Source organism: Lampetra fluviatilis, chromosome 20, assembly GCF_964198595.1.
Source record: "Lampetra fluviatilis chromosome 20, kcLamFluv1.1, whole genome shotgun sequence".
Taxonomy (NCBI): domain Eukaryota; kingdom Metazoa; phylum Chordata; class Hyperoartia; order Petromyzontiformes; family Petromyzontidae; genus Lampetra; species Lampetra fluviatilis.
The window spans coordinates 10,591,203-10,617,057 of record NC_136294.1 but is presented as its reverse complement, the minus strand read 5'-3'; the positions used below and the strand labels follow the sequence as shown (position 1 = coordinate 10,617,057).

Genomic DNA, 25,855 nt, shown 5'->3' with positions numbered 1-25,855 from the left:
GCCAAGAGCACTCGCCCCAACGAGTCTGTTGAGGCTAAACGGGGGGATCTTTGTCTTCTTTGCTGTAGATTGGAAGCAATGGAAGACACTCGCTCCGAATGACTGGGCTCAGCACCATTGACTTCCGTGCCGGATTTTCCAAGAAACCGACGATGGACTTCAAGTCGACCTCGAATCGCCCCGTACAAGGTCTGACCACCAACTCTCGTTTGCACAACACGAAGCTAGCACGCACTTTCAAGTTCTACATCATATGCTCTTTCACTGGTATTTCAATGTAATTCTCCCATCTCCCTTAAAAGCCTTAAATTCGACTAAATATATATATCTGTGGATGTATCTGTTTAACGAATGTTCGTGTCAGCAACTTATGTGAATGTGGTCACAGCAGCAGCCGGATGGATGTTGATCCACATAGCCCACAATCACATTACATATCGCGCTGTTACTTCTTTGCTGACGAAACCGAGTACACGTAAAGAAATCACAAAGTTAACCAATCAACTCACACCTCGTTAAAAACGCCAAAACGCGGCATTCTGCGACGTTGCGTCGAAAAAAACCCGAGCAATCGCTCAATCTCAGACCGATGGCTTTCTCAACGTAGCCACTCGACAACGCTGCCTCTCCACAACACTCGCGCAGGCATCCCCACGTTCGTGCTGCTCAACACGACGGGCCTGGAGCCGCACGCACGCGTCGACCGCCTGGAGCTGCTAAGCACGGCGGGCCGGAGCCTCAAGACACTGCCCGTGCGCTACCACCCGCTCCGGCGGCCCTTCAACATCTGGAACGTCACCGAGTTCGTGCCGCCCACCGAGAGCTTCTTCCTGCGCGTCACGGGATACGACCGCGACGGCTACCGCTTCCAGCGTGTGTCGGGCGTCTCCTACTCGAGCATCGTGCCCGGTGACTGCCCTCGTAGCGTTCCGTGACCGCCACCGAGCGCGCGTCGTCCGTGGCCCGCGGAAGGCTCCGGCGTTTGCGTTGAGACACCGCGGACAACTTCGCAGATGCATGGCGGCTTGTTACGCGTTCGCTTGTGAGGGGTGATTCACCTCGGTTTGGGGTGGGGGCTGTGGGTTTGAATGCTAAACTCGTACCTTCGCAATTTTTTGAGAGTTCAATGGCAGTCGAGGGTTCAGTCGCAGTCTAAGCAGCCCCTCGTCCCTCTGGGGCCATTAGAATAATAATATAACAACGATTTAAATCGTTGTTCTACTTTGCATGTATAGGGCGCATAAATGCCTCGGCATCTCAAAGCGCCTCACATTCACCTCAATTTGAAGAGAACCCCCAGTGAGAGCTGTCCGCGCCTCGGCACTGACCTGCAAGTGGGAATTATTCTGCCAATAGGGGGCGGTTATTGCTACTACCTAATCCCATTGGAGTAATTTACAGGTATATATATTTATTGTGGCAATTTTGGACTGTGACCCCCGGCTCACAAATGAGGTCAAGGGATCTTTAACAGCCACCGTGAAGTTGGCCGTGCACGTTACGATGCCCCCCATTCAGGCCGGTCGGCCTGCAGGTCGGCCTGCCGGACTCGAACCGGGGACGTCTGTAACACGTGGCAACTGCACCATTGCTGGGCTACCTCACCGCCTGACACGGGGACAAAACAAATTCTGCTCTTGGAAGGGCCGGTTGCTGTCATAGGAATGTGGACTTTATATGACTAGCTCAGGATGATGAAGATGATATCGGTACAACATTTGTTAGGAAACCATCCCAAACAAAGAATTTAACGGAACCTGATGAGGAGCACCCGGTCGCAACAGTCGGCCCGGTGGCACTGCAATTTGTGCACTCGGCTCACAATCAGAAGGTCGCGAGGTCAAATCCCGGATGGGGGGTGGGGGGATCGACTCTAGCCCATGTCCCTGGAATCTGTAAAATATGTACCACTAACAACTCAACAATGCTGCCCTACGGCGAGACTACCCCTACAGCGAGGCTTCCCACAGTCCCGTCAGAGAATGTTGCATTTCCACCAATGTCTCAGGTCCTCCCAAAGGAGACGAGCACCACCCAAGACCCATGTCGGAAGGCCACTTGGGCTGCGTTTGCTATTGGGCCACCTCACTCACCGGGGGGACTTATTCTAACCTCCCCCCCCCCGGCACCCAACAGAGGCCCCGAAGGTCAGCATGCCCGTGCGCACGCCCGGTTACTACCTGCAGACGGGCTACATCCCCTGCACCGTGGACAGCCTCATCCCCTTCACCCTGCGCTTCAGCAAGGACGGCGTGCGCCTCGGGGTCGACCAGTTCTTCAAGCAAGTGCCCCCCCCCCGCCGTTCATGTCCATTAATTCGCGTCCGTTCATCCATGCATGAATTTATGTGTGTTCAGCATCAATTTGTGAATGCATTCGTTCTTTTGTTTACCCTTTCTTTCATCATCATCATTCCATTTCACCAATTCTTCAATCGCCAATTAATCGTCCATTCACTCATCCATCCATTTAATCACACATGCATCCATCCATGAGTGAATCCTTTCTTTTGTCATCAATTAATTCGTTATCTATCTTATCATGCATTTGTCCATTCTTCCAATATCAGACCATCAGCATTTATCATCAATAATTCATGCATTCATCCATTCATCTATACGTTGTATCCATTCACCCACTCGTTCATGTAGGACGGACTAGAGCAGGTCACTTAGACGAGTCATGGAGACCTAGGACCTTAGAAGCAGATGATGGTGGTGGTGATGGGACTTCATGATTAGTTCTTGAAGTTCATATCGTCAGTTTAACGAGAGCAAGACCTGAAGTCGGATTCATAAAATAGTGTCAGGCAAGACCTTAAAAGTCGAGCGCCGACTTACCTGTAGAATGTGGCAGAAGGAAGGAAGCAAAGGAGTGGTGTGGTGGTGTCGGCGGCGTGGGCCGTGACGACCTCTTGACGTTGACCTTCGCCGCTTGCCGTCGTCGCCCCCCCCCCCCCCACCGCGTGCAGGGAGTCGGCGGAGGCCACGTGGGAGCTGCCTCGGGTGTCGGGAGTGGACGAGGGGTTCTACGAGTGCGTGGCTGTCAGCGCCACGGGCACGGGGCGTGCGCGCACCTACCTCGACGTCACAGGCCAGTCCTCGCTCGTGACCCCCCCCCCACCCCCGCAGCAGGGTCACCGGGACCCCGCGTGTGGCATGTGCACGTGCACGCGGAAAGTACCAGCGATACCAGTACCAAAAAAAATTGAAGAAAAGTCTCGCGATGCGACTCCGGTCGCCAGAGCCGGACCGAGGATCACGTAGCACAACATTGTCTCCTGCACGGCCAATTCCACCGGCATCCACCAAGCCTCGGCAGAGGCTATCAGAGGGATTAATAACCTTGACGTGCGTGTGTAACGTTAGCAAATTTCATCTTGCCGTAGGAGAGAAGGAGAAGGCGATACCAACACCTGTGCTACCGCTGTGATCGTCAGGAACACTGGCGATCCACACTGCCAATACGATGACCACCTGGTGTCACGGTGGCGAGATGTTAACTCCATCGCCTGGCATGCAGGAAGTCGCGGGTTCAATCGCAATCCTAACGCCTGTATATTTGGAGTTTATATGTTCTTCCCGTGGTCGTGTAGATTTCTCTACACGTCCTCCAGTTATTCCCTCCATATTTAGAAACGTGCGTTAATAGTATTTGGCTGCTATAAATTTCCACATGATAAACCACTTCGTTGAGCAATAAAAAGTTTATTTTACTTCTAGTGCCCGCGACATCAGCAGGACCACCAGCATCAGAATTCCTAGGACTTCCACCCGTACATTACCACCATCGCCAACAGCATCACCATCACAAGCACTAGGGTTACCATTTCCAACATTATCATTGAATCAGTGCTCACACCACAACACTAAAAGCAGAATTAGAAACATCACGAGTATCAGGATTCATTCTGTCACCATTCATACCAGCACCACTGCCACCAGCTCAACCACAACCAGCAATCGCACCAATATCATGGCCACCACCCATTCCTACAACCACCACCACCACACAACCAGCAACAGCACCAGAACCACCTCCATTGCTACCAACAGCACAGTTACTATGACCAAAAAAACGTCAAAGAGAAAGATCCCCAATATAGCCTTAAAATTTACTATTAGAGCAAGTGCACCTATGAAGACTGGCACGGTACATGAGGGGGTGGGTGGCCAGCACCACACCTGGCCACCTTTGTTTCCCCAGTGCGTAGTTCGAAGTGAGTAGTTCGAAGTGAGTAGTTTTACGATTTACGATTATACTGTATATCACTTTCACGAATCAGCCCCCAAATGTAGTCTCCCATCATGTTCTCGTTATACTGTCCTTGTTAGTGGCGTTCAAAGTCCAGTATATCCTGGTGAAACGTTCACCTTGCTCCTCTGAGTACGCTCCCATGTTATCCTTGAATTTATCAAAATGAGCATCAAGGATATGGACTTTGAGGGACATCCTTCAGCCGATTGTGCTGTAGTTCTTCACCAGAGTCTCAACCAGCTCCACATAGTTTTTGACCTTGTGATTGCCCAGAAAGCCACGAACCACTGCGACAAAGCTGTTCCAAGCCGCTTTTTCCTTACTAGTGAGCTTCTTGGGGAATTGATTGCAATCCAGGATCTTCTTTATCTGTGGTCCGTTGAAGACACCGGCTTTGACCTTTGCCTCAGGCAGCTGAGGGACAGTGCCGGCCCGAGCCTCTTGGGGGCCCTAAGCAGAATTTGATTTGGGGGCCCCCCTCCCACCACGCAGACTCATTCATTCATTAATTCATTTATATCACTTGTTTAAGTTATTTAATTGTAAAAAAAAAAAAAAAAAAAAAAAAACGATTCGGGGGCCCCCTGGTGGCCAGGGGGCCCCAAGCAGCCGCTTAGTTCGCTTATGCCTCGGGCCGGCCCTGCTGAGGGAAGAAGTCTTGAAGGTACTTGAAGGCTGCCGACTCTTTATCTGCAGCTCTGACAAATTGTTTCATTAAGCCCAATTTGATGTGCAGTGGTGGCATCAGCACCTTCCGGGGGTCCACCAGTGGCTCCCACTTGACATTGTTCCTCCCCACAGAGAACTCGGTCCGCTGTGGCCAGTCCCGCCTGTGGTAGTGCGCCTTGGTGTCCCTGCTGTCCCAAAGGCAAAGATAGCAGGGAAACTTGGTAAAACCGCCTTGGAGACCCATCAGGAATGCCACCATTTTGAAGTCTCCGATGACCTCCCAGCCATACTCATCATACTTCAAGGCGTCCAGCAAGGTCTTGATGCTGTTGTAATCCTCTTTGAGGTGCACGGAGTGAGCCAGGGGAAGAGACGGGTACTTGTTACCATTATGGAGCAGCACGGCTTTGAGGCTCCTCGATGAGCTGTCAATGAAGAGGCGCCATTCATTCTGGTTACAGGCGATTCCGATTGCCTCAAACAGACTGGTCACATTGTGGCAGAAGCAGAGCCTATCTTGATGGGTGAAGAAGCTGCAAAAAGGTTGGTGACGCTGCCTCTGATCTGCGACTTGCACACTTTCATCCAACAAGGTCCACTGCTTGAGCCTCGATGTCAAAAGCTTGGCATTGGACTTGGTGAGACCAAGATCTCTGATCAAGTCGTTGAGGTCTTTTTATTTGGGGTAGTATGGGTTTCTCTCCTCAGCTCCACCTCTGAAATTGTCATCTATTCTACAACGTCTTCCTTGCTCTCTGACTTGCTGCTCTCTTCTAAAGACGGCTGATCTCTCTCCGGAGGAGTGGGTACGGGGAGCTCATAGCAGTGTGGCACCGGGGCGATGGATGAAGGAACGTCCGGATACATGATAGCAGGTGCATTCTTGCCAGTCCGACATTTGGAAGGGTCCACCATACAGAAGTAGCAGTTGCTTGAGTGGTCAGTGGGTTCCCGCCAAATTCTTGGGATAGCGAACTTCATGGCTCTCTTTTCCCCTCTGTACCATCCTACAAAAATACATTTATTTCACCCATGAATAATGTATAAGAGATTATCGCAACAGTTTTCATATATGATATATATATTTTTGTTTCAATAACATTGGAATTTGTAAAAAAAAAACTTTGACAATTAACTTTTTTTTTACACATTTTATGACGTAAAATTCCAAGCAACAATTGCCCATCTTACCTTCCAGAGTTTTTTTGCATTACTTGCAGGTTAAATGAGGTGTCCAGGGTTTGTCTTGATCCCTGATAGGCATGCCGAAATATGCCTTGTAAGCCTCACACATCTTAGCAGATGCTTCCACAGATACATTTTTTGCTCTTGTCTTGATAAATTAGCCGCAGGCATTGCAAAATGCGTCTGCCGGATGCTTGCAGCTTCTTGATGCCATCTCAGAAAAATGCAGATATGTATCCACTTAGGCAGCTGGAACTAAACTAAACTGGTGGGCTTAAGGCCCCTGTATTTATACTACTATTTATATTACTGGAAAGTTCTAGAATGTTATATAAGTTACTCCAAGTTTACTCAGCACTGAATCTATCTGGAATGTTCTGGAAAATAGGTAAATTTCAAAATATCACTGTCCTGGTCACAAAAGCAAAGTTTATGAGGAATAATAGCCATTTTCTGTACTTTTGAGGCATAAGCAATTAGGAAATAACACTACCCAGGAACAAAAAAAATTGTTACACATTGCCATAAACATTTCTTGAACTAGGAAAGCCTCACTGAATTAAAGTTTTTTTTTCCTGAGGGTTCTACTTGGCACATCTGACCTGTTTCTTTTGTCGGGTAATTTTGTAAGTGGAAGGAAACCAGAGCACTCAGCGGTGAACCACATATCAAACGAGATTACAGAAACTAAAATAAAACCCTTCCCAATAGTTCTGCCTTTTTCTGTACTATTCTCATCCTGAGCATGGCAACGTGGAATACGTTCAGGAGCTAACTGCCACTGTCAAGGTCTGCTCGCCACGAGAGGGTTTCATTAGAGAGTTCGTGTAGTTCTGTTGTTCCTCCATTGAAGGAGCGCAGACTGCGGCGGTTTAACGTCCTCCTATCTCCCGACACGTCACAGCCCCAGCAGGTAGGTTTCTCAATGGCACAGTGACCTGTGTGGGCAGGGTTCAGTAAGTTCTAGATTTGAAGCTTTCGTGACTGCAATGATTCATATTCTCAAGTTTTTTTCGTTAAAGTCACGTAGGTAAAACATTAAAAGTAATGAAAATAAAATAAAACAAAACAAAAATAAAAAAAAAGATCTCCAAAATTCTAAACAAACATAAGATCCAAGTCCGATTCAGCACAGTGCATAAAATCCGTGATCTGATTCCATCTGTGAAGGATGTCGTTCCTGACTTACAGTATCCTGGAGTCTACAAATTGAGTTGCATTTGTGGTGATTGCTACATTGGAGAAACAAAACGTCATGTTGCTGATCGTGTCCGCGAGCACAAGTCAGATCTGAAACACGGCAGAACTGATTCTTCGGCCGTTGCCGATCATTGCTACAACTCGGCGGGCTCTCATGAAATTGTCTTTTCCGAGACCAAGGTTCTCTGCAAGCCTCCTGGCTACCATCAAAGGTTTGTACACGAAGCCATACAAATATACAAACACAGACATAATTTCAACCGTGATGATGGGTACAAACTCAGTAATCACTGGAAAGATGTTATTAACCACGCAAAAAAGACTTAATTACACTTTTTGGACCATCTTATCTGACAGGCACTATTTTAATTTACTTCACCGAGTGTTAACATCCCCAGTTATTTTTAACAGTACTCTCTTCATTTTTCAGCCTGCATTGGTATAAACATGGGCATTTTCGTTCCTTTGTTCTATCATGTGTATCAGACCTCCCCTCCCCCCTTTCTGCCCATTGTGTTGGCGTGCGCAGCAGCCGCGTCCAAGCCGTCGCCAAATGTTTTGTTGGCTCCCTCCCCCTCCCACCCCCCTCCCTCCCGATACGTTCCATTCATTGGCTACCACATTCTGATGAACTCCCCCCCCCCTCTCCTCCCCCCTTCAACTTGCTTATAAGGGATTACATCTTGAATCATTGCTTCACTTGATGCAGCTAATCTGGCTGTGACGGTCCCACCTGATGACGGAGACTTGTGTTGCCTCCGAAACGTCGTGAATTTTATTTTTATTTTTGTTTTGTTTTATTTTATTTTCATTACTTTTAATGTTTTACCTACGTGACTTTACCGAAAAAACCTGAGAATAGGGTTCAGTAAGCTCTGCTACCAAGGTGCTGGGTCACAGAGGGATCTTTACATTGCCACCAAGCCCAGAACACGCCATAAATCCCCACTACCCATCGTGTACATATCGGCTTTACTGATTCACCTCTGTCAAAATACAGACTTAAGTCGTTTCACGCTCCACTTGCCTGATGTTTGTCAACCTGCCGAGAGCGTTGATTCAAATTGAGATTGGTAAAGAGTGTGTTATGCTCATGATGGCGACATGACAGAGAGAGCGAGAGCTCTGATCCAAATTGTTCAGTGTGTCTCCGCGTAGCAAGGTACACGTTTCGTGACCGTTGGGTGCTTGCAACATCGAGTGACTTAATCTTTGTATTCGAACTTTGGTAAATTAGTAAATGCGGAATGCTGTACCATGGTGGATCACGAGGAACAGAATTTGGCAAAACCCTCTCCCGGATTTTTTTGTTTCTTAAATGTGTTGCGAGAGAACCTTGGCGGAGGGCGTTAAACTGCAGGGTTTAGGGTTTGTAAAAATGCCGCTGTCGTTGGGAATTTGTCCGAAGCTGAATGACGCAGAGCGCCTGGCTCACACAGGGTGAATGCACTTTCCAGGATCCAGTGTCAGCAGAGAAAACACATCAAGCACAGCGTTCTCGAATTCTTGGTCAACCCAGGTGTATCCTGTGCCATAAGCTTGTAAGCAGAGTCCAGTGCTTCTTGCCTGGTTTTTTTTAATATTCTCATTGAAGAATACAGTCGAAGTTAAAAAGCAATGCCACTGTCGCAACAGGTTTGCGGCAAAGCATCGATTCACTGGTTCAGTTACATGCATCGATTAATTTCTTTAAGACTAAGTTCCATATGATTTGTTTAACACGTAGGCTTTCGCGACCAGTATTATTCATAATGAAGTTTTTGGGTTAGATTGCGTTATTATAAATGTGTCACAACCCTCCACCACCCGACATGGCCAATCAGTAAAAAACGTGACGCATTTTTTTAATGGTTTATGTAAATGCTATGCATGTATACGTGAATGTATCAAAAAGTGAGCAGAACTGTAAAAAAACGAAACATAAGACAGATTATAATAATGTAAAGTGAGATGATATTTTCCTTTTTTTAAATGAAATTACAAAGCCTATTGCATAAGCTGTTCAGTCACCTGCATAGATGTATTTCTGTGTCCCCGTATACATTGGCTTTCTCCGGATACTCTGGCTTTCACCCACGTGCAAAGATGCTTGCAAAGGAATTTACCGAAACATTTCCAATAGAACTCTTCTGAAAACAGAGCGATGTGAGCCAGTAAGGCTTTCCCGGATGATACAGATTATTGTTTACATAATAATACATGTGCTGAATGTGCTTGATTGTGTACGTCTTTGTATTGCGGAATCTCACCACATATATGGACCATGATCAAGTTTATGGCCTTAAGATGCATTTCCAGTAAGCGTGCCAATGTTGGGCCGACCCTGGTATGTGGATGGAGCCGTTGGACCAACGTTGGCCCAGCATTGGTCCAATGTTCAACGTTTACTGGGCTAATACCGGTTCGTTTTACTGAAACAAGTTGGATGACTGGACACAATTCTTAAACAGTGGCCTATATATCTTTAAAATATACGTACGTTTTGTATATGAGATATAAACAGTTGTTTCGCTCAGGTCCAATAGGATTTACCATAGCCATGTGGACTTGGCATGGCTAGAGAAGTGAAAGATGCTTGGGAGGAATTGGAGGCAAATAGCTGGTGAAGAGGTTTTGGAGGCAGCTACTCGAGCTGAGCTCCAACAAAGCAACTAGAAACATGCCCGTGGCCTTCGGGTATAGACACAAGCACTGGATGTTCTTAATTTAATGGCAGGATTTGGTGGGCGACTTGTCAACTGGGAAATAGAGCATTAAAATAAAGCCAAAACAGACATTTTGAAGACGAGAAGAACGCGATGAGTGGGGCACGTGTACAGAATGAAGGACAGACTTCGGCATTGGAGTGTCACCGAGCAGTGGTGTTCAACCGAGACGAAAACCTAAAGCCAGACGGTTCTGATAACACGGTTAAGAGCAGGCCACTTGCGGTCAGCTGAAGAAAGTAAGGTAGCGAGAAAGAAGATAATGAAGTTAAGAGTTTTTTTTGCAGCATCCCCTGCGACGAACGACCTCTTGACATTGACCGCGAACCCCCGCGCTGCCGACCCCTCCCCTCCGCCACCCCACCCAAACAGAGCCTCCGCCCACGATCCGCGCGCCGCTCAACGTGACGGTGGTGCCGGGCGAGCGCGCCGTGCTCACGTGCCTCGTGCTCAGCACGGTGCCCTACAACCTGACGTGGGCGCGCGGAGGCGGCGACGGGGCCGCCCAGTCGCGCGTGCGCGTGCTGGCGAACCAGTCGCTGGAGGTGCGCGCGGTGCAGCTGGCAGACGGCGGAGCCTACGAGTGCGTGGCGGCCAACGAGGGCGGCGTCGCCAGCGCGTCCGCGTGGCTCGTCGTGCAGGGTGCGTCCACGCGGTGGCGGCGACCCGGCGGGGTTATGGTGGGATCGGGGCGGAGATTCCGTCGACGCGCCCGTGTTAGTTGTTGCAATATCGAGTAGATCGCCGTTTTATGAAGATAAAATGTCAATCGTGTAGACATGGTCGCAGTGAGCATAGAAACAGTGAATGCTTTGACACGATGGAAATCAGTTTTTCTTGTTTATGCCGTGACTGGCTTAACATGGTTGTGGAATCAGCTGAAAGTCGAAGTGAAGACAAAGTGTTGTTCCATTCTCTCTCATGAGCACAGGGCTGGGCTCATCGCTGTTGGTTGCCCAGAGACAGTGGGGTAAAATATTCCAGTACTAAATACACTTTTTTTTTACCTGTTAAGGCCCGCTGAAGTGACCTTTCCACAAATGATTACCCAACGAAGTAGCTTATCATGTAGACATTAATAGCAGCTATATACTCTAAATGCATTTTTCTAAATGTTGAGGGAAAAACCGAGCACCTGGAGAACATGTAAACTCCAAATATACAAGCATCAGGGTCGGGATCGAACCCACGACCTCCTCCATACTAGCGAGGGAGTTAACATCTCGCCACCGTGGCGCCTACGGCGGCGGGTACAACGACTGCTGTTGACTTCTTATGAAGTGCGATGTAATTTAGCCGCCCAGAATAAAGTGCTGGGTTTTGAAGTCGCAACCTTCCGACTGCGAGTCAAGCGCTGTGATCACAGTAGAGTACCGGGTGGCCAGGTGACAGCTATCGGCGAGCATCTATTAGTGGGCGGGTACTTAGGCAGGCCACAGCACACAAGGGAAGCGAGTGTTTCTAGCACCACTCATGCCCTTCATCTGAGGCACATTCTCGGTTCAAAGTTGAGTTGAAATGAAGGAAGGGAGGCTCAATCCTGCCGCTGACTTTTTGTATGATCGAGAATTGAACCTTGGTCACTGGAAATATAACACAGTTGTGCCCAATCACTACACAACCTCTACTCTGGCATGAACACAGCCCGGATAAAGAGTCCCTCCTCATCCTCACAGACTCATAGTCGTTAGCGAGCATTTCTTGAGACTGCCACCAGCTGAGTCAGCATCACACCGACCGTCGCCTCTTTTTCTTTAGCGGTGACGCTGATCACACTCCGGCGGTGATGTTGAAATATAAATCTGCACAAGCCAAGTTGTGCTACAGGGATTTTAGATTTTTTGTTTGGCACGCTTTATTTTTTCTATGACTTATATTTGCTTTAATTTCTCTGCTTTATTTTGCTTATTTTGCTTGTGTCATTTTGGTGACCAAGGCCACTGCTGCAAATGAGACTCACCCTGGTCTCTTGAGTTCTCACCTGGTTTAACTAAATACAACTTCAAACGTTAACTTGAATGCCACATCAGGTAATCTTTGTAGACGTAACAGAAGCTGTGTCAATCAGCACTCGTGTTCCGTACAACCGTGAATCGAACCTGTGTCACCAGGATTCATGTGCAGTAAATGATCAACATGCTATCAATCTCATCGTGCACATTCACATGCACATTTAGTTACACTTAAACATAAAGTCACACGGAGCCCCATTTTTATCTCGATATGACATTGGGAAGATGCTGTTATTATTGAGCACCCATTAGGGCAGGTTCAGTAACTCAGGCCAAATTCCACACAGTTCAAACGTTAGACTTTTAGATATCTGTTTATTTACACATTCAAGTCAAGCTGTCTATTCGTGTCTGCTTTGTACGAGGACGACCTAACTATGGCAGCAACCGTGGACACATTGACATGGATATATCATCCATAATAGAGGTTTTTGGGTTAGATCGCGTAAATATATAAATGTGTCATTAAAACCCGCCACCACCCGAAACAGCCAACTAGTAAACAGAACGTGGCCAATTCGTCTCGAGTACAGCACACCGGTGTGTTGGATAGCCAAGCCACAACATTTAAAAATTGAGTAGCTTGGCTCTCCAACACACCGGTGTGCTGTACTCGTGACGAATTGGCATGTTCTGTTTACGTGACAACCCTTACTAGTTGGCTGTGTCGGATGGTGGCGGGTTTTAACGACACATTTATATATTTACGCGATCTAACCCAAAAACCTCTATGGATGATATTGGTCGCGAAAACATGTTAAACGGATGTATCACATCAACACCCACGTGAATTACATTCATGGCTCACTCACGTGTGACCTCTGCCCTTTGCTCTCTCCTCTCGCTCGTCCTCTTGACAGAGCCTCCGCGGGCGGTGGTGTCGCCCCTCAACCAGACGTTTCGCGCCGGTGGCGAAGTGCACATTGGCTGCACGGCATCAGGCTACCCGGCTCCGCAGATCGTGTGGACTCACAATGAGATGTTCATCATGAACACGGGAAGGTGAGGCTTCACCCAGTACCTCAGTGAGGTGACGAGCATCGACGTTAGTTATATTCTTTCTTTTGTATTTTTTGTAGAAGTGCCTTGAATAGTTTAGCTGTGTTAAGTGGTAAATTCAGTGAATGGTTCGGCCAAATGCAGTCAAAAAGGCAATGTTCATGTGAGTGTGGAGGAGCGCTCATCTCTGTTGGCAGCTCTGAGCGAGTGGGGGAAAGTCCACATTCCTCGGTCAGTCTCTCCGTTTGACAACCACTGTCTCTTTTCGCGACGGTCTCAGCCTCAGAAAGATGATCAGCGGAGGCAACCACCAACTGGGTTTTGAACTCATGCCCTTCCGATTCTGGGTCTAGTGTTGTCTCACATTGGTGGGATGTCATTCTCCAGACAGCACATTCTACCTTCACCTCCTGTCTAACCAAAGAGAAATGTCCACTCGAACCGAAAAGGTTTTGCTTGGAGTGCGGTTCCTTTGAATGATGTCTCCCAACCACATCATCATTATCAGACAAAAGAGCCCGGGTGTCTCCCACTCCATCAAGCGTGGGGCAGCACTCACTTCTTATGGAAGCCCTGAGGCGGTTGTGGAAATTCCACATTCCCAACGCAACGTGGCCAGAAGCGCTCGACTCATAATTCACAAGGCTGAGAGTTGAAATCTTGGACAAGGTTCGACGCAGTCTAAGCCCTCTCCAGGGTCAATAAAGTCGGTGCCGCTGTGCTGTGATTGTCCTGTCGAGAATCTCGCGCCATCGCGGGTTTTTGTGGTGTTACTGCCGCTGGCTCATGGCCGCACACTTGAGACGAATGCTGCCACAATGCTTATTTGAGCAGTCAGATAATGTTGCTTTTTTACTTTAAATTCTTCCATGCAATTCATTGATTTCAATTATGAGAAAAGCCAAGCAATTTATATGACATCTCAAAAAATCTAACTCTTGCTGATACCCAAGTTGTCATAAGATCTTAACAATATTAATAATAATAATAAAACACTGTTTATAACGCGCACATATTTCATGAATCAGACGCCTGGACAGGTGAGAGCCTGTATGGGTGAGAGCCTGAACAGTTGAGAGTCTAAACATATGACAGGCTGAACAGGTGAGAGCCTGAACAGGTCAGAGCCTGAACAGATGACATCCTGAACAGGTGAGTTTCTGGTCAGGTGAGAGCCTGAACAGGTGAGAGCCTGAACAGGTGAGAGCCTGAACAGGTGAGAGCCTGGACGGGTAGGACTCTGAACAGGTGAGTTCCTCAACAAGTGAGAGCTTGGATGGGTAAGATCTTTGAGCTGCTGCTTGAAGGTGGATGATGCTTGGACTCTGCGTGTGTGCGATGGGAGAGAGTTCGAGATGATTGGTGCCGCTATGCAGAAATGTCGCCCAGCCAAGACATTTCTTATTGGAAGATTAACCTGGTTCCTTTTTTTTTTAGTACAGGCGGTCTCCGATTTTACGACACAATGCGTTCCTGGAAACCGCGTCTTAAATCGGACCTTATTTTCCCATATACAGTCGAAAGAGTAGAAACATCACTTGCAGATGTGTTGTTCCTTTTATCAGTCATAATTCATGTAATAATAGTAATAAATCCAAACACAAAATACTTCACGTCGGAAACCAGACCCGCTGCGTTCAAATGTGTTCAGAGCCATGTCGGAAGATGCATCGTAAATAAAATTTTCAGCGTTGTAAATCGATCCGCAGTGGTGTAATATAAATTTCGTAAATGTGGATCGTCATAAACCGGACACGTCCTGTATATCACTGCATGTGAACATAAACAGGGAACAGCGAGACACTCGCTCAAACAATCTGTACGGGTGGATCAGCCACGTGCATGCCGGCAACCCCCCCGTGTCCCGTGTCTCCCGCTGTGCGCCCAGGCACATGGTGGACCAGGAGGGCTCCCTGACGATCAGAGACACGGTGCGGCGCGACGCCGGCACGTACGGCTGTCTGGCCAGCAACGCCGCGGGCACCGACAAGCAGACTTCCCTGCTCATCTACACCGGTAAGGTGCCACTGCTCAAATTAAATGTCGCATTGCGCTCACGCCCATTTGTAGAAATTCCACACCCCCTATACCTGTGGCCAGCCGGAATAGGGCAAAACAGCCAGCGGCGTGCCCACAAATTTATTCTCATTTTTATATAAATTGACTGGGGAGTTGATGATTAGTTGAACCGCTGCTGGGAATGGAACTTGCAAACGGTCCAATCGTGGAATGCTTTGATGTTGTCTGCCGGCCGTGTCGCCCTTGAAAAAGAGCTTCTATGCTTAATGGACTTTACTTCTGATTCTGAACCGAGCCCCCTCTCACAGCACCGCACGATTAGAGATTACAATACTTTTCTTAATTTTTACAAAGCATTTTCACCGGGACCTATGCTTTATGAGCAACCAGTAATGTTTAGTAAATGCATTCACCACCCTTTTAAAGCACTTGATTATTATTTTCATTATATTTTATGTACATTTATGAACATTTAAAATTCATAAGTGTACCATTGTCACTGGTGTTTTGCTCTTCTGACTGCACCATCTGAATGTTATCTGGTGTCATTGAATACCACGTGTGTAATGATAGTTCGGAGTGGTGGCGCGCACTGTTGTTAAACTGGCTCCCTTGGGTTCGATTCCAACCCCTGCTCACATCGGTGGCGAGGAGCGATATCTGAATCAGTTTAACCCACACTGACCAGCGTGGTAAAGTATGGGACACACAACCGCTATGACTGACATGGTGTGTCGATGCCTTCATTCATCCAAAAGTGGATTGACCAAGGAATTAAACGTATTATTCATGATTAATATGCAACAATTGAGTTTTAGATTCAGCTATAAACTGTTCAGATACAGTTCATATGGCAAGCGTAGAGTCGTAACGGATTGAGTTTTTGAGGCAGGCTGGGTCAGGATTGGGCACTGTGGAGAATTTTGATATTTTTTTGCCTTATCACCATAACAACAAACAAATTACATATATTTTAGAATGCACAATAAAAAAATATACAATTAAGAAGAAGAATTGAAATTAATAATAGAGGATTTTGTTAGATCCCGTGAATATAAATGTATTGTAAAACCTGCCACCACCCGACACAGCCAATTAGTTAGGTTTATCACGTAAATCACACTTGCCAATTCATTACTAGTTCAGCACACTGGTGTGTTGGAGAGTAAACGCACAACATCTGCAATTAAAATAACGATTTAAACAACGTTAAAGCTTTATCGGTGATTCCCATACTGTCTGCGACACTAGAAAAGAAAATAATTTAAATACGCATCTATAATACCTATAGCAACATTACGTGTATTTCAGATCAGGGATGCAACCGATACAATCAAAATATAGCCGCTGGTCTCCATTTCAAGGAGTGGGTGTAGGAATCGGTGAAGATGGCAATACCGTGGAGGTAGGGCACAGTGGAAAAAAAACAGCATCGGATATATAAACTAATGTCACCACGTGCATCGACATCGGCCCGTTAGGAGCTCTATGCTATTTTGTGCGGCACATTCCTCGCGATTTCGCTTTAGCGCGCGCAAAGCAAAAAAAACAAACGCCCTCTGGCACTTTTCAAGCTACATTACCTGACAATTAGTGACAAGGGGGTTACGACGTTCGGCTTGAAGCACGCGGCGGCGTGTCTGAAGACTCCCATGAGCACTTGGCCAAGCACGCGAGAGACATCAGCAGTGGCATTTGTAAGCGGGTGGTGGTGTTGGGGGGGAGGGGGTTGGAAGGGTGGAGGGCCAGAGGGGATTTGGCACCGTATTCCACAAAACTTTTGCGGCACTCTTTTTGGAAGTATTTAAAAGAGACGAAAAAAAATGGTTCCAACATATATATAAACATGGGGCAAATGGTGCGTACCCGTCTTCGCCGAGCATGGCAAATAAGCACATGGTGTTTTCTGTGCTGGGGGTTTTTTGCAAGTCTCGCCGAACACGAATCGGCCGAATACATTTTTGTGGTTTTGGCAAGCGCAGCCCTGTTTAAGAAAGTAAAACGTGAAGTGATTGCATCTCTCTGATCAAATGAGAGATGTGGCGGTGCTCACTTCCATAGATGTCCCCGAGGAGCCACAGGTGGAAATTCCACATTTCCATGGAGGGGGTCCCAGTGTGTGTGTGTGTGAAATGGCACAAGTTTTGGAGAAAATCATCACAAAGTTGCTTAGATGTGAAAAAAAACGTCTTGAGCACAAGCCTTTGACTCACTGCCGGCTAATAGAGTTCTGAATAATGTTGACTTGTGGCATCATGCGGATAGCTGAAATGGAATATAACTTGTGCGTGAAAGCAACAGAAAATCTGTATATATATCATATGAATTTGAAAGGAATGCTGTGTTTTCAAGATACTTGTAGAGATACATCTAAATAAGTTATTTACCAAGGAAAACGTAATCACAAGACTCATCTTGTGTTGTTTTTTTTTACTTAGTTCCATCGAGTGTATTTTGCACAATTAAAGAAACTGGAGTGCTGGGAGAAAACTCTGGGCATATAGACGTGGGGAGCACTCAAACTTTTCAGAAATAAAACAAATATATTTTCTCTACTGCCCCTGACAGTCGTGTAAGGTGAGTGTCTGCCATATTCTCATGATCCACCAACTCTCACCCCTACATCGCCGTGTTCGAGACGGGCACCAACGCACTCCCACACACTTGGCCGTGCTAGTGTAGGAATTAGCCTCGCCTGGTTACTGGTGCGGTTGACTTTAACGGAGCATTCTCACTCAGAGATTGTATAACAGGCAGTAAAATACATTCCATAGTAACAAAAGGAATGTTCTGTGTGTACCACAATAATGATAGTCCTAAAAAAACAAGTTTATTTTAGCATGGTAACCATTCGCACACTTAATCCTAATAAACTCTCCGCACATTCCGAACCATGCAGCCCACAGTATTTCGAATGGGCCCCCTGAGAATGGCAATGTTTCCCCTCACGTCAATTTAATTATTTTTTATTTATTCATAAACAAGTCAAAATGCGGAGAATCTGTTTGGCGCAAAACGCGGAGGCGCTCATTGTGGACATTCCACGTTCACGTCGCTGCCGCATTCTATTTTGTGAACAAACCGTCTTCACGAGTCATTCGCCAATGATCCCAGCCAACGCCAATGCAATGAGATCGTCTTGAGTCGTAGGCGTCGTGTTATTCAAGCGTCATCTTTACAACTTGCCTGATTCGTGCCATCTCCTTTCAATCGTTTATCTCGTTTGTACGAAGTTTTGGTCACCAAATGAGCATAAATGTAACGTGAACACATCATGTTTACATAATTTTCTTCTTTCTTAGCTTCTTAATACTGGCAAAAAAGGGTCCCAGAGATAAAACTGTTTAACTGAAGCTATTGATGCTTTGGCGTTTACATCGTCGTTTTACTATATGCCTTTTGGTGTTCTTTCATCTCTGGTGCTGGTGGGACAAGGCCACGAACACATCGTTCACATATATAATTTTCAAACAATTCGACGCACATGTTGCAACCGTAACAATCAATTTCCGTTGGTTTCACACGTAGGGTTTCAACACCCAATATTGTGATTCTTAACTCGTTTATTTTGGGTAAGATTGTCGTGTAGGCACAATGCCAATGGTTTAACTATAACCCTCCACCACCCGACAGAGCCAATCAAATCAGGTTGTCACGCCGTGGGCAAATGCGCCAGTTAATTTCAGCAAAACCGGATCAATGTTGAAAAGCAATCAAGCAAGAATGTGACAAACTTGATTTTAAGCTTTCGTGACTGCAAGAATTACTCTTTGGTTCTTTCGGTAAAGTCACGTAGAAATAAAATAATCGGGGTGGATTTCTACACATTTCTCTGTGTGTCTCTTTTAGTCAAATTTCACACTTTACTTTTAATTTTAGCAATCTTTGGAAATCGTAATCAACCAGGCTACGCGTTAACTGTGTGTTAGCCGACTCTCTGTATTGCATTACATTACATTTCCAAAAGATTTGCTAAATTTTGTTTTCTCAAATTATTTCTCTCTCTAAAATTTAGCAGGCTCTCATAGGGCCATTCGATCTTCTTTCCCTCGGTCGCTTCGGGGTGGATTCATTGTCATGCTAATTTCTCTGCTCCAGCAGCAGCCACCAGCAGACCCACCTCTCTCTCTCTGCCCCCCCCTCTCTCTATATTTAAGGCCTAGACATAAAGGTTTTGGGTCTCTGTGTGTCTATGTTGTGTGTCTCTCTCTGCTTGTGTGTCTGTGTGTCTCCGTGTCTGTGTTTTGTCTCTCTCTCAAATTTAGTTCTACCTGATGACGGTTGCTTGTGTTGCAATTAAAACGTCGTACTCTATTATTAAATTTGTTTTCTTTCTACGTCACTTTACCGAAAGAACCAAAGAGTAAGAATGTGACAGTTTTTATTTTCATACGACGTTTTCCCCGGAGATCACAGCCAGCGTCGTCAGGCGTAACACCTCTTCTTATTTTTCACACTGTGATACTGACCAAAAAAAGTCCCATGACAAAACTTCGTTTGATTGGCGCGCTGGCTACGTTTAGCGACGAGCAACGGCGTTGAGGGCCGGTGTCTGTAGGGGCCGCGGGGCGGAGGGAGACGGGCGGCTCGGGTCGAACCACTCAAACGCAGTGCATCTGGAACTCGTCAGCCGTCTCGTGGGTGCTCGGCGCTGTCCGTGACGCGTTTAATTTACGACTCCCTTCCCCCCTCTATCAGGGCGGGCGAATTGAACCCAGGTGAGAGGATGAGGTGGCCGTTGACCCGTGGCCGTTCGGCCGCCTGAGATATGTCGGAACATGTTTACAGGATGAAGAACGAAGTGCGGAGCAGATGGAATTGTGTCTTCACACCCCGACCGGAGACTCACTGCTGTCCATGGTCACTTAAGTGGGATTGGTTTTTTTTTGCTGCTTTGTCAACAAAGACAAAGATCCCCCGGATAGCCTCAACAGACTGTTGGGCCAGCATGGTACACATGGCGGTTGGTGCGATGTTTACACACCACACCAGGTATTCATTTGAAGCTGAGTCGACCTAGGGGAGGCCCAGGACCGGTTCAGATAATCATCACTGGTGTTGGCCGTGAGCAGGAATGGAACGCGGATCTGCGGGTTCGTAGCGCAGTGCGCTAACCGCTACACTACCACTCCCCCGCTTTGTGAATGGATACTACTTTGTGAATAGATACATGCAGACTTGCACACAAAGGTCCCCCCTTATAGCTTTCAACAGGCCGCCGGAGAAAGTGCTGTTAACGAGCATTCATTACGGCCTGCATAGCACATGGTGGGTTGGTGTGGTCAGGAGTATGACCAGCTGCCATTGTCTGCCCAGTGCTGATCCACACACACTGCACTCGGTACTCATTTCAGGCTGAGTTGGCCTCGGGAAGACTCAAGACCGGGTCTGATAAATGTACATATTTCCATATGTATGTATATGTATGTATATCCACATCTAAGTCTGTTGTCCTGTACGACGCGTGTTTTAAAAACGCGAATTGGATATATCCCGATGAATGTATTCGGGAACACATTTTTGTACCGCGGATGCGAATTGGCTATAACGCAGTTTGTGTGAACATAACTACGTCGCGCAAGTAGAAATAAGCGGTCGTCCGGCTGCCTCGGGATAGGATCACACGAGGTGGGATGCTGCTGGATGCTACCCACGCTCCTCAGTCTTTGTTCAGCCTGCGTACTCATCTCACGTGTTTATCCCAGACTGTGCTTTACCCGATATTATATTTTATTTATTATAACGCCATTTTTCCTTAACGCGGTGTTCTTCAGGAACGCATCGACCGCGAGGTGCTTTTCCAGGCCGATGAAGCCTGTACCCGCCTGGTTTGCTAAATCTGGACACTGGGCAGATATTGTGAACACAGCTGAGATAGTATCCATTGAAATCATATCTGGCAAGGGTGTCAATATAGCATGCAGCACGATTCTCAGTCAGAAGGTTAGTAAAAAGAAGATCCTGGCTGGTGATCGGCTCTGTCATCCATCTACATTCGATAAAATGAGTATCGTTTCTGGGGACATTGAGAATGGTCCTCTTACAGATGAATAAGCTTCCACCATAGCAATGTGCAATTTCCATTCCTTGCTCCGGGCTGCACAGTAAAGATGGAGCACCAGCGACTGCTCTGCTGAAGAATTTTTTTTTTCCGTGACGACACCACTGGGAATACCGGCCCGAGAGTGTTACTTTCAGCAAAGCAGAAAGGGCCTCTCAGCGGTCTTGGATGGAGAGTACGGAGACACGCCGCCGCCGCTGCCGCTGTTGTGGTTGAGAACAGCTCCCGCGAGAAGCCGGGTGCGTTAGATTTAACGCTAAGCTGGGGAAAAAACTTGGCAAAAACCCAACGTTGAACGTCGATGGTTGGAGCGTATAACACATTGCTTCCTGTTGGCCGGTTTCTAAAAATGCTCCGTACTGAGAAAAAAAATCTGACATTTTCTCCAGATTTAAAAAATAATATTAAGGCGGCCAGTCACACTGGCGAGGGATATTTCTCTCACTGCTGTTTAAAATTCTTGATTTGTTAGCCTTAGGTTGACTCTTTGAGTCTTGGGCAATTCCACTAAATCTTTAGAATCTCCATTTCTCCCTTACACCTTAGAGATTGGGTTACTCATTGCCCTTAAAAAACATTGGACGTGTTGTCTGCTATCTATTTTATATGGAATAATTGTTCCGTTATGCGCTTGATGAATACGAGGCAACTCTTTCCTCACCACCAGGTTATTTACAACTTGCTCTGTAAACGGTTATGCGTAAACAAAATATAGATTTGAAGTCTTCAATTGCGTAAAACTATTTTTAAATAGCCAATTCTTAACGATCTGATTGTATTCATATTCATGGGTCTTTCGGTAAAGTCACGTAGATAGGTTCAAAGAAAATAACAAAAAGCTACGACGTTTCGATCGCAACACAAGCGGTCGTCTTCAGGAAAAAGGGGGTTAGCTTCCAAGGCAAACTATTTATAAGGGTTTGAAATGGGCGTGGCCCAAATGTCAGCAGCCAATGTGAATGTAAGTGGTGGGCAGCCAATCCGACGATGGTTCGTTTCCCACCAATCAAATGGCTTCCAGGTGAAAATGAGCATGTTAAAGAGAGATTAGCGTGTGAATGGAAAGATCGCAGAGCCGCAACCAAGGGGTCAGTGCGCGAAGTGACTGTGAAAGTGCAAGTTTGAAATGGGTGTAAAGCACAACTAATATCGGAAGGTGTTGTAGGCTGGGAACATCATAGCCCATTGTGACTTAAACTGGTTGATAACGTCCTTCCAATGATTCCTCAGTTTGTACCCATCTTCTCGGTTGGAATTGTGTCTGTGTCTATTACAGGGGCGGTTTCTTCATTAGGGCGATTGGGCGACGCACCACCAATGTCATTCAACCACAGAGTCACGCTAGCCGTCACTGTGCCTCTGGATATAGTCCAATCAGCGTCATGCTACGTTCTGTGGAGTACCGCCTCTTTTTGGGCGATTTCCCTCCAGCTGAGAATCGCCCCGAGTGGTCCCATAGACTTACATTCAAAGATGTTTTTTTTCGAACGGGGGCGCTGCAATGCATTCTCTATGGGTTCCGGGAGGGCTCGCCCTAACGTGCTTACGTCATCATACGTGCTTACGTCATCATACGTAAGCACGTTTCATCCAACAATATAATTTGTCGCCACCTAGTGGAATCTTTAATAAAATAAACTTGAGTGGTTTGTTTTAATAGTGAGTATAGAAACAAACAAGATGTATTGTAAGAGTCACTTTATTTTTCATTAATATTAAAGAAGTGAAGTTGCCTCTACATGCTTAAGCTGTTAATTTATCCATTGCATGGGTGGACCTTATCCTTATCAATCATCAGAGGTGGGACAAAGTCATTGTTATGCAAGTCCAAGTCGAGTCGCAAGTCATCAAATTCATGACTCGAGTCTGACTCGAGTCCAAGTCACATGACTCGAGTCCACATCTCATAGGTGGGACAAAGTCATTGTTATGCAAGTCCAAGTCGAGTCGCAAGTCATCAAATTCATGACTCGAGTCTGACTCGAGTCCAAGTCACATGACTCGAGTCCACACCTCTGTCAATCATCCAGACATTTGCCCCCCCCTGAGAGATTTTGCAGGAGCCGCCACTGGTCTATTATATATGGATGCCTTCATGAACGAATGTTTGTTGATAGCCAGTGGGCTTGCAAAGTACCTTCGTCTTAGAGAAATCTATTTCATGTGAGCCCCGCGTATTAAAACAATGATCAGCCACAGCCGAGAGGGTTTTAAGGAAAACTGCAAGACCACCCAGATTGTATGGCTTACCAAAAATCCATAAAGAAGGGACACCCCTTCGCCCTAACGTGATGAGTTTCTTTTGTGTAGTCATGAGTGACCGGTCTGAGACTATGAACTCGCTACATTTGAAATCAGACAGCTAAAACTCAGATTCAAACCCAAGATTCTCAGGGTTGCAAGCTCAGTGCTTTGACCCTAGAGACCCCCTAGCTTGCTCTGAACCACTGACAATATTGTGCCCTCACTTCACTGTGAAGGAGAGGGTAGGCTGTGGACTGTAGAGAGGATTGGGGCGACAGGGGAAAAGTTGGGAGGTTCCAGGCTGCTTTGGCCATCTCAGCAGTTTACGAGCATCGATGCCGGCGAGAGTTCAGCTGATATAGAAAGTTGCGCTCTTGCGTACCGGGGCTGTCAAGATTAATGGCTTGATCATAGCATCTCAGTGGCACTCTTCACATCTGCAAGCACTTTGCTTGTGGTCGGAATATTTATTTATTTACCTACTAGATTATTGGCTTCTCTGATTTTATTTTTTTAAACGATGTGTTGATTCTCATGTTATTTAGCGACTACTTAGCAAATCACCACATCACTGTTGCTGCTATATTACAAGTTTGGTCACATTTGCTCACAATTAATTTGATGGAATTCTAGGATGAGGAGACCCACAATGTACGTCTTCAGGAACTGCTAATGTGTATTTTTTGCAGATGCACAAATGGCTGTGTGTTGTTTGAAACTTAAAAATGTATTAGTCAGTCAATTTTTTCTCTCTTTCTCTCTCTCTCACTCTGTATCTGTGGCTGATTTCAGACTATCTCTGTGTTACGTTAGTGGCTGCATTCTTGTAGTACAGTATTCCCACGTTATTTGCGATGGGATGCGTTCTGGGGATGTTCATTGAATAGTACATATCGTGGGTAATGATATTGCCTATCTTTTAATGAATTATAGTACCTAAAATAAACAAGTAAATTTCGATTTAAAGCTTTCGTGACTGCAGGGATTCATCTTCTTGGTTCTTTCGGTAAAGTCACGTAGAAGGGAAGTAATAAAATAATAAAAATAAAACATAAAATAATTATCACGACGTTTCGGCTACAACGCAAGCAGCCGTCTTCAGGTGAAGAATGAGACACTACCAAGCTAGGAGCTTATATATAAGCTGGGTTGGAGGTGGAAGAGCGCCTTAACAAAAAGAATGTGCATATGAAGAGGAATTTAGCATATTCATGGGAAATGCGTAGGAGGTGGGTGGGGGGGTTTCAAAGTCATATTATGCCCATGCATTATGCAGGATCAGCAGCACCAAGGAGGGGGGGTGCAGGGAGTAGCATTAACAAAGGAAAGGAATGTTAATGATATGTAGCTGCAGTTACTAAACAACCACGTAGAAAACTAAAGTATAAACTACATAAAAAACTAAAGTATAAACTGCATAGCACCATCAGTATACTTACTATACTCTACAATAAGCTGAGTTACTAACAGCAAGTATACATTACAATTCTACGTCGTAAAAATTATTTAATATGCTTCCATATAAACTTTATTCTCTTACATCACACGAGCATATACCGTACTATATACTGCCATAGATAAACCCAACATTAAATTACATACTGTATTGCTATAAACCACCTTATAAGGTATACCTTATAAAGTATACCTTACCTTATAAGGTATACCTTATAAGGTATAGGGTGGTTTATAGCAATACAGTATATAATTTAATGTTGGGTTTATCTATGGCAGTATATAGTACGGTATATGCTCGTGTGATGTAAGAGAATAAAGTTTAGATGGAAGCATATTATATAATTTTTACGACGTAGAATTGTAATGTATTACTTGCTGTTAGTAACTCAGCTTATTGTAGAGTATAGTAAGTATACTGATGGTGCTATGCAGTTTATACTTTAGTTTTTTATGTAGTTTATACTTTAGTTTTCTACGTGGTTGTTTAGTAACTGCAGCTACATATCATTAACATTCCTTTCCTTTGTTAATGTTACTCCCTGCACCCCCCCCTTGGTGCTGCTGATCCTGCATAATGCATGGGCATAATATGACTTTGAAACCCCCCCACCCACCTCCTACGCATTTGCCATGAATATGCTAAATTCCTCTTCATATGCACATTCTTTTTGTTAAGGCGCTCTTCCACCTCCAACCCAGCTTATATATAAGCTCCTAGCTTGGTAGTGTCTCATTCTTCACCTGAAGACGGCTGCTTGCGTTGTAGCCGAAACGTCGTGAGAATTATTTTATTATGTTTTATTTTTATTATTTTATTACTTCCCTTCTACGTGACTTTACCGAAAGAACCAAGAAGATAAACAAGTAAATAAACTATTACATCCGTGAAAACTATCACTTAATCTCATCACTTTTTGTTATCACATTTTCTGTCATCACTCGATCTCATCACATCACTCTCATCACATTCTCTCTCATCACTCTATCTCGTCACTTTATTTCTATCTGTCCCGATGCGGTCGTGTAGAGTTCCAGATGCGATTCGC

The 25,855-nt window shown here is 45.8% G+C and overlaps 1 protein-coding gene across 6 annotated transcripts in view; it reads left to right on the top strand.

Annotated features, from left to right (window-relative positions):
* HMCN1 (hemicentin 1) overlaps positions 1-25,855 on the top strand; it is a 267,719-nt gene that overhangs the window by 82,494 nt on the left and 159,370 nt on the right. For all 6 annotated transcript variants that reach the window (XR_013637801.1, XM_078865602.1, XM_078865601.1 and 3 more), the window contains exons 8-14: positions 69-189; positions 646-909; positions 2,137-2,281; positions 2,972-3,093; positions 10,389-10,658; positions 12,889-13,030; positions 14,916-15,043. Coding sequence is in view for 5 of the 6 variants with exons in the window: in XM_078865602.1 (XP_078721728.1) it covers positions 69-189; positions 646-909; positions 2,137-2,281; positions 2,972-3,093; positions 10,389-10,658; positions 12,889-13,030; positions 14,916-15,043 (1,192 nt within the window). In the remaining variant the exon portion in view is untranslated. The remainder of the gene's footprint in view (positions 1-68; positions 190-645; positions 910-2,136; positions 2,282-2,971; positions 3,094-10,388; positions 10,659-12,888; positions 13,031-14,915; positions 15,044-25,855) is intronic.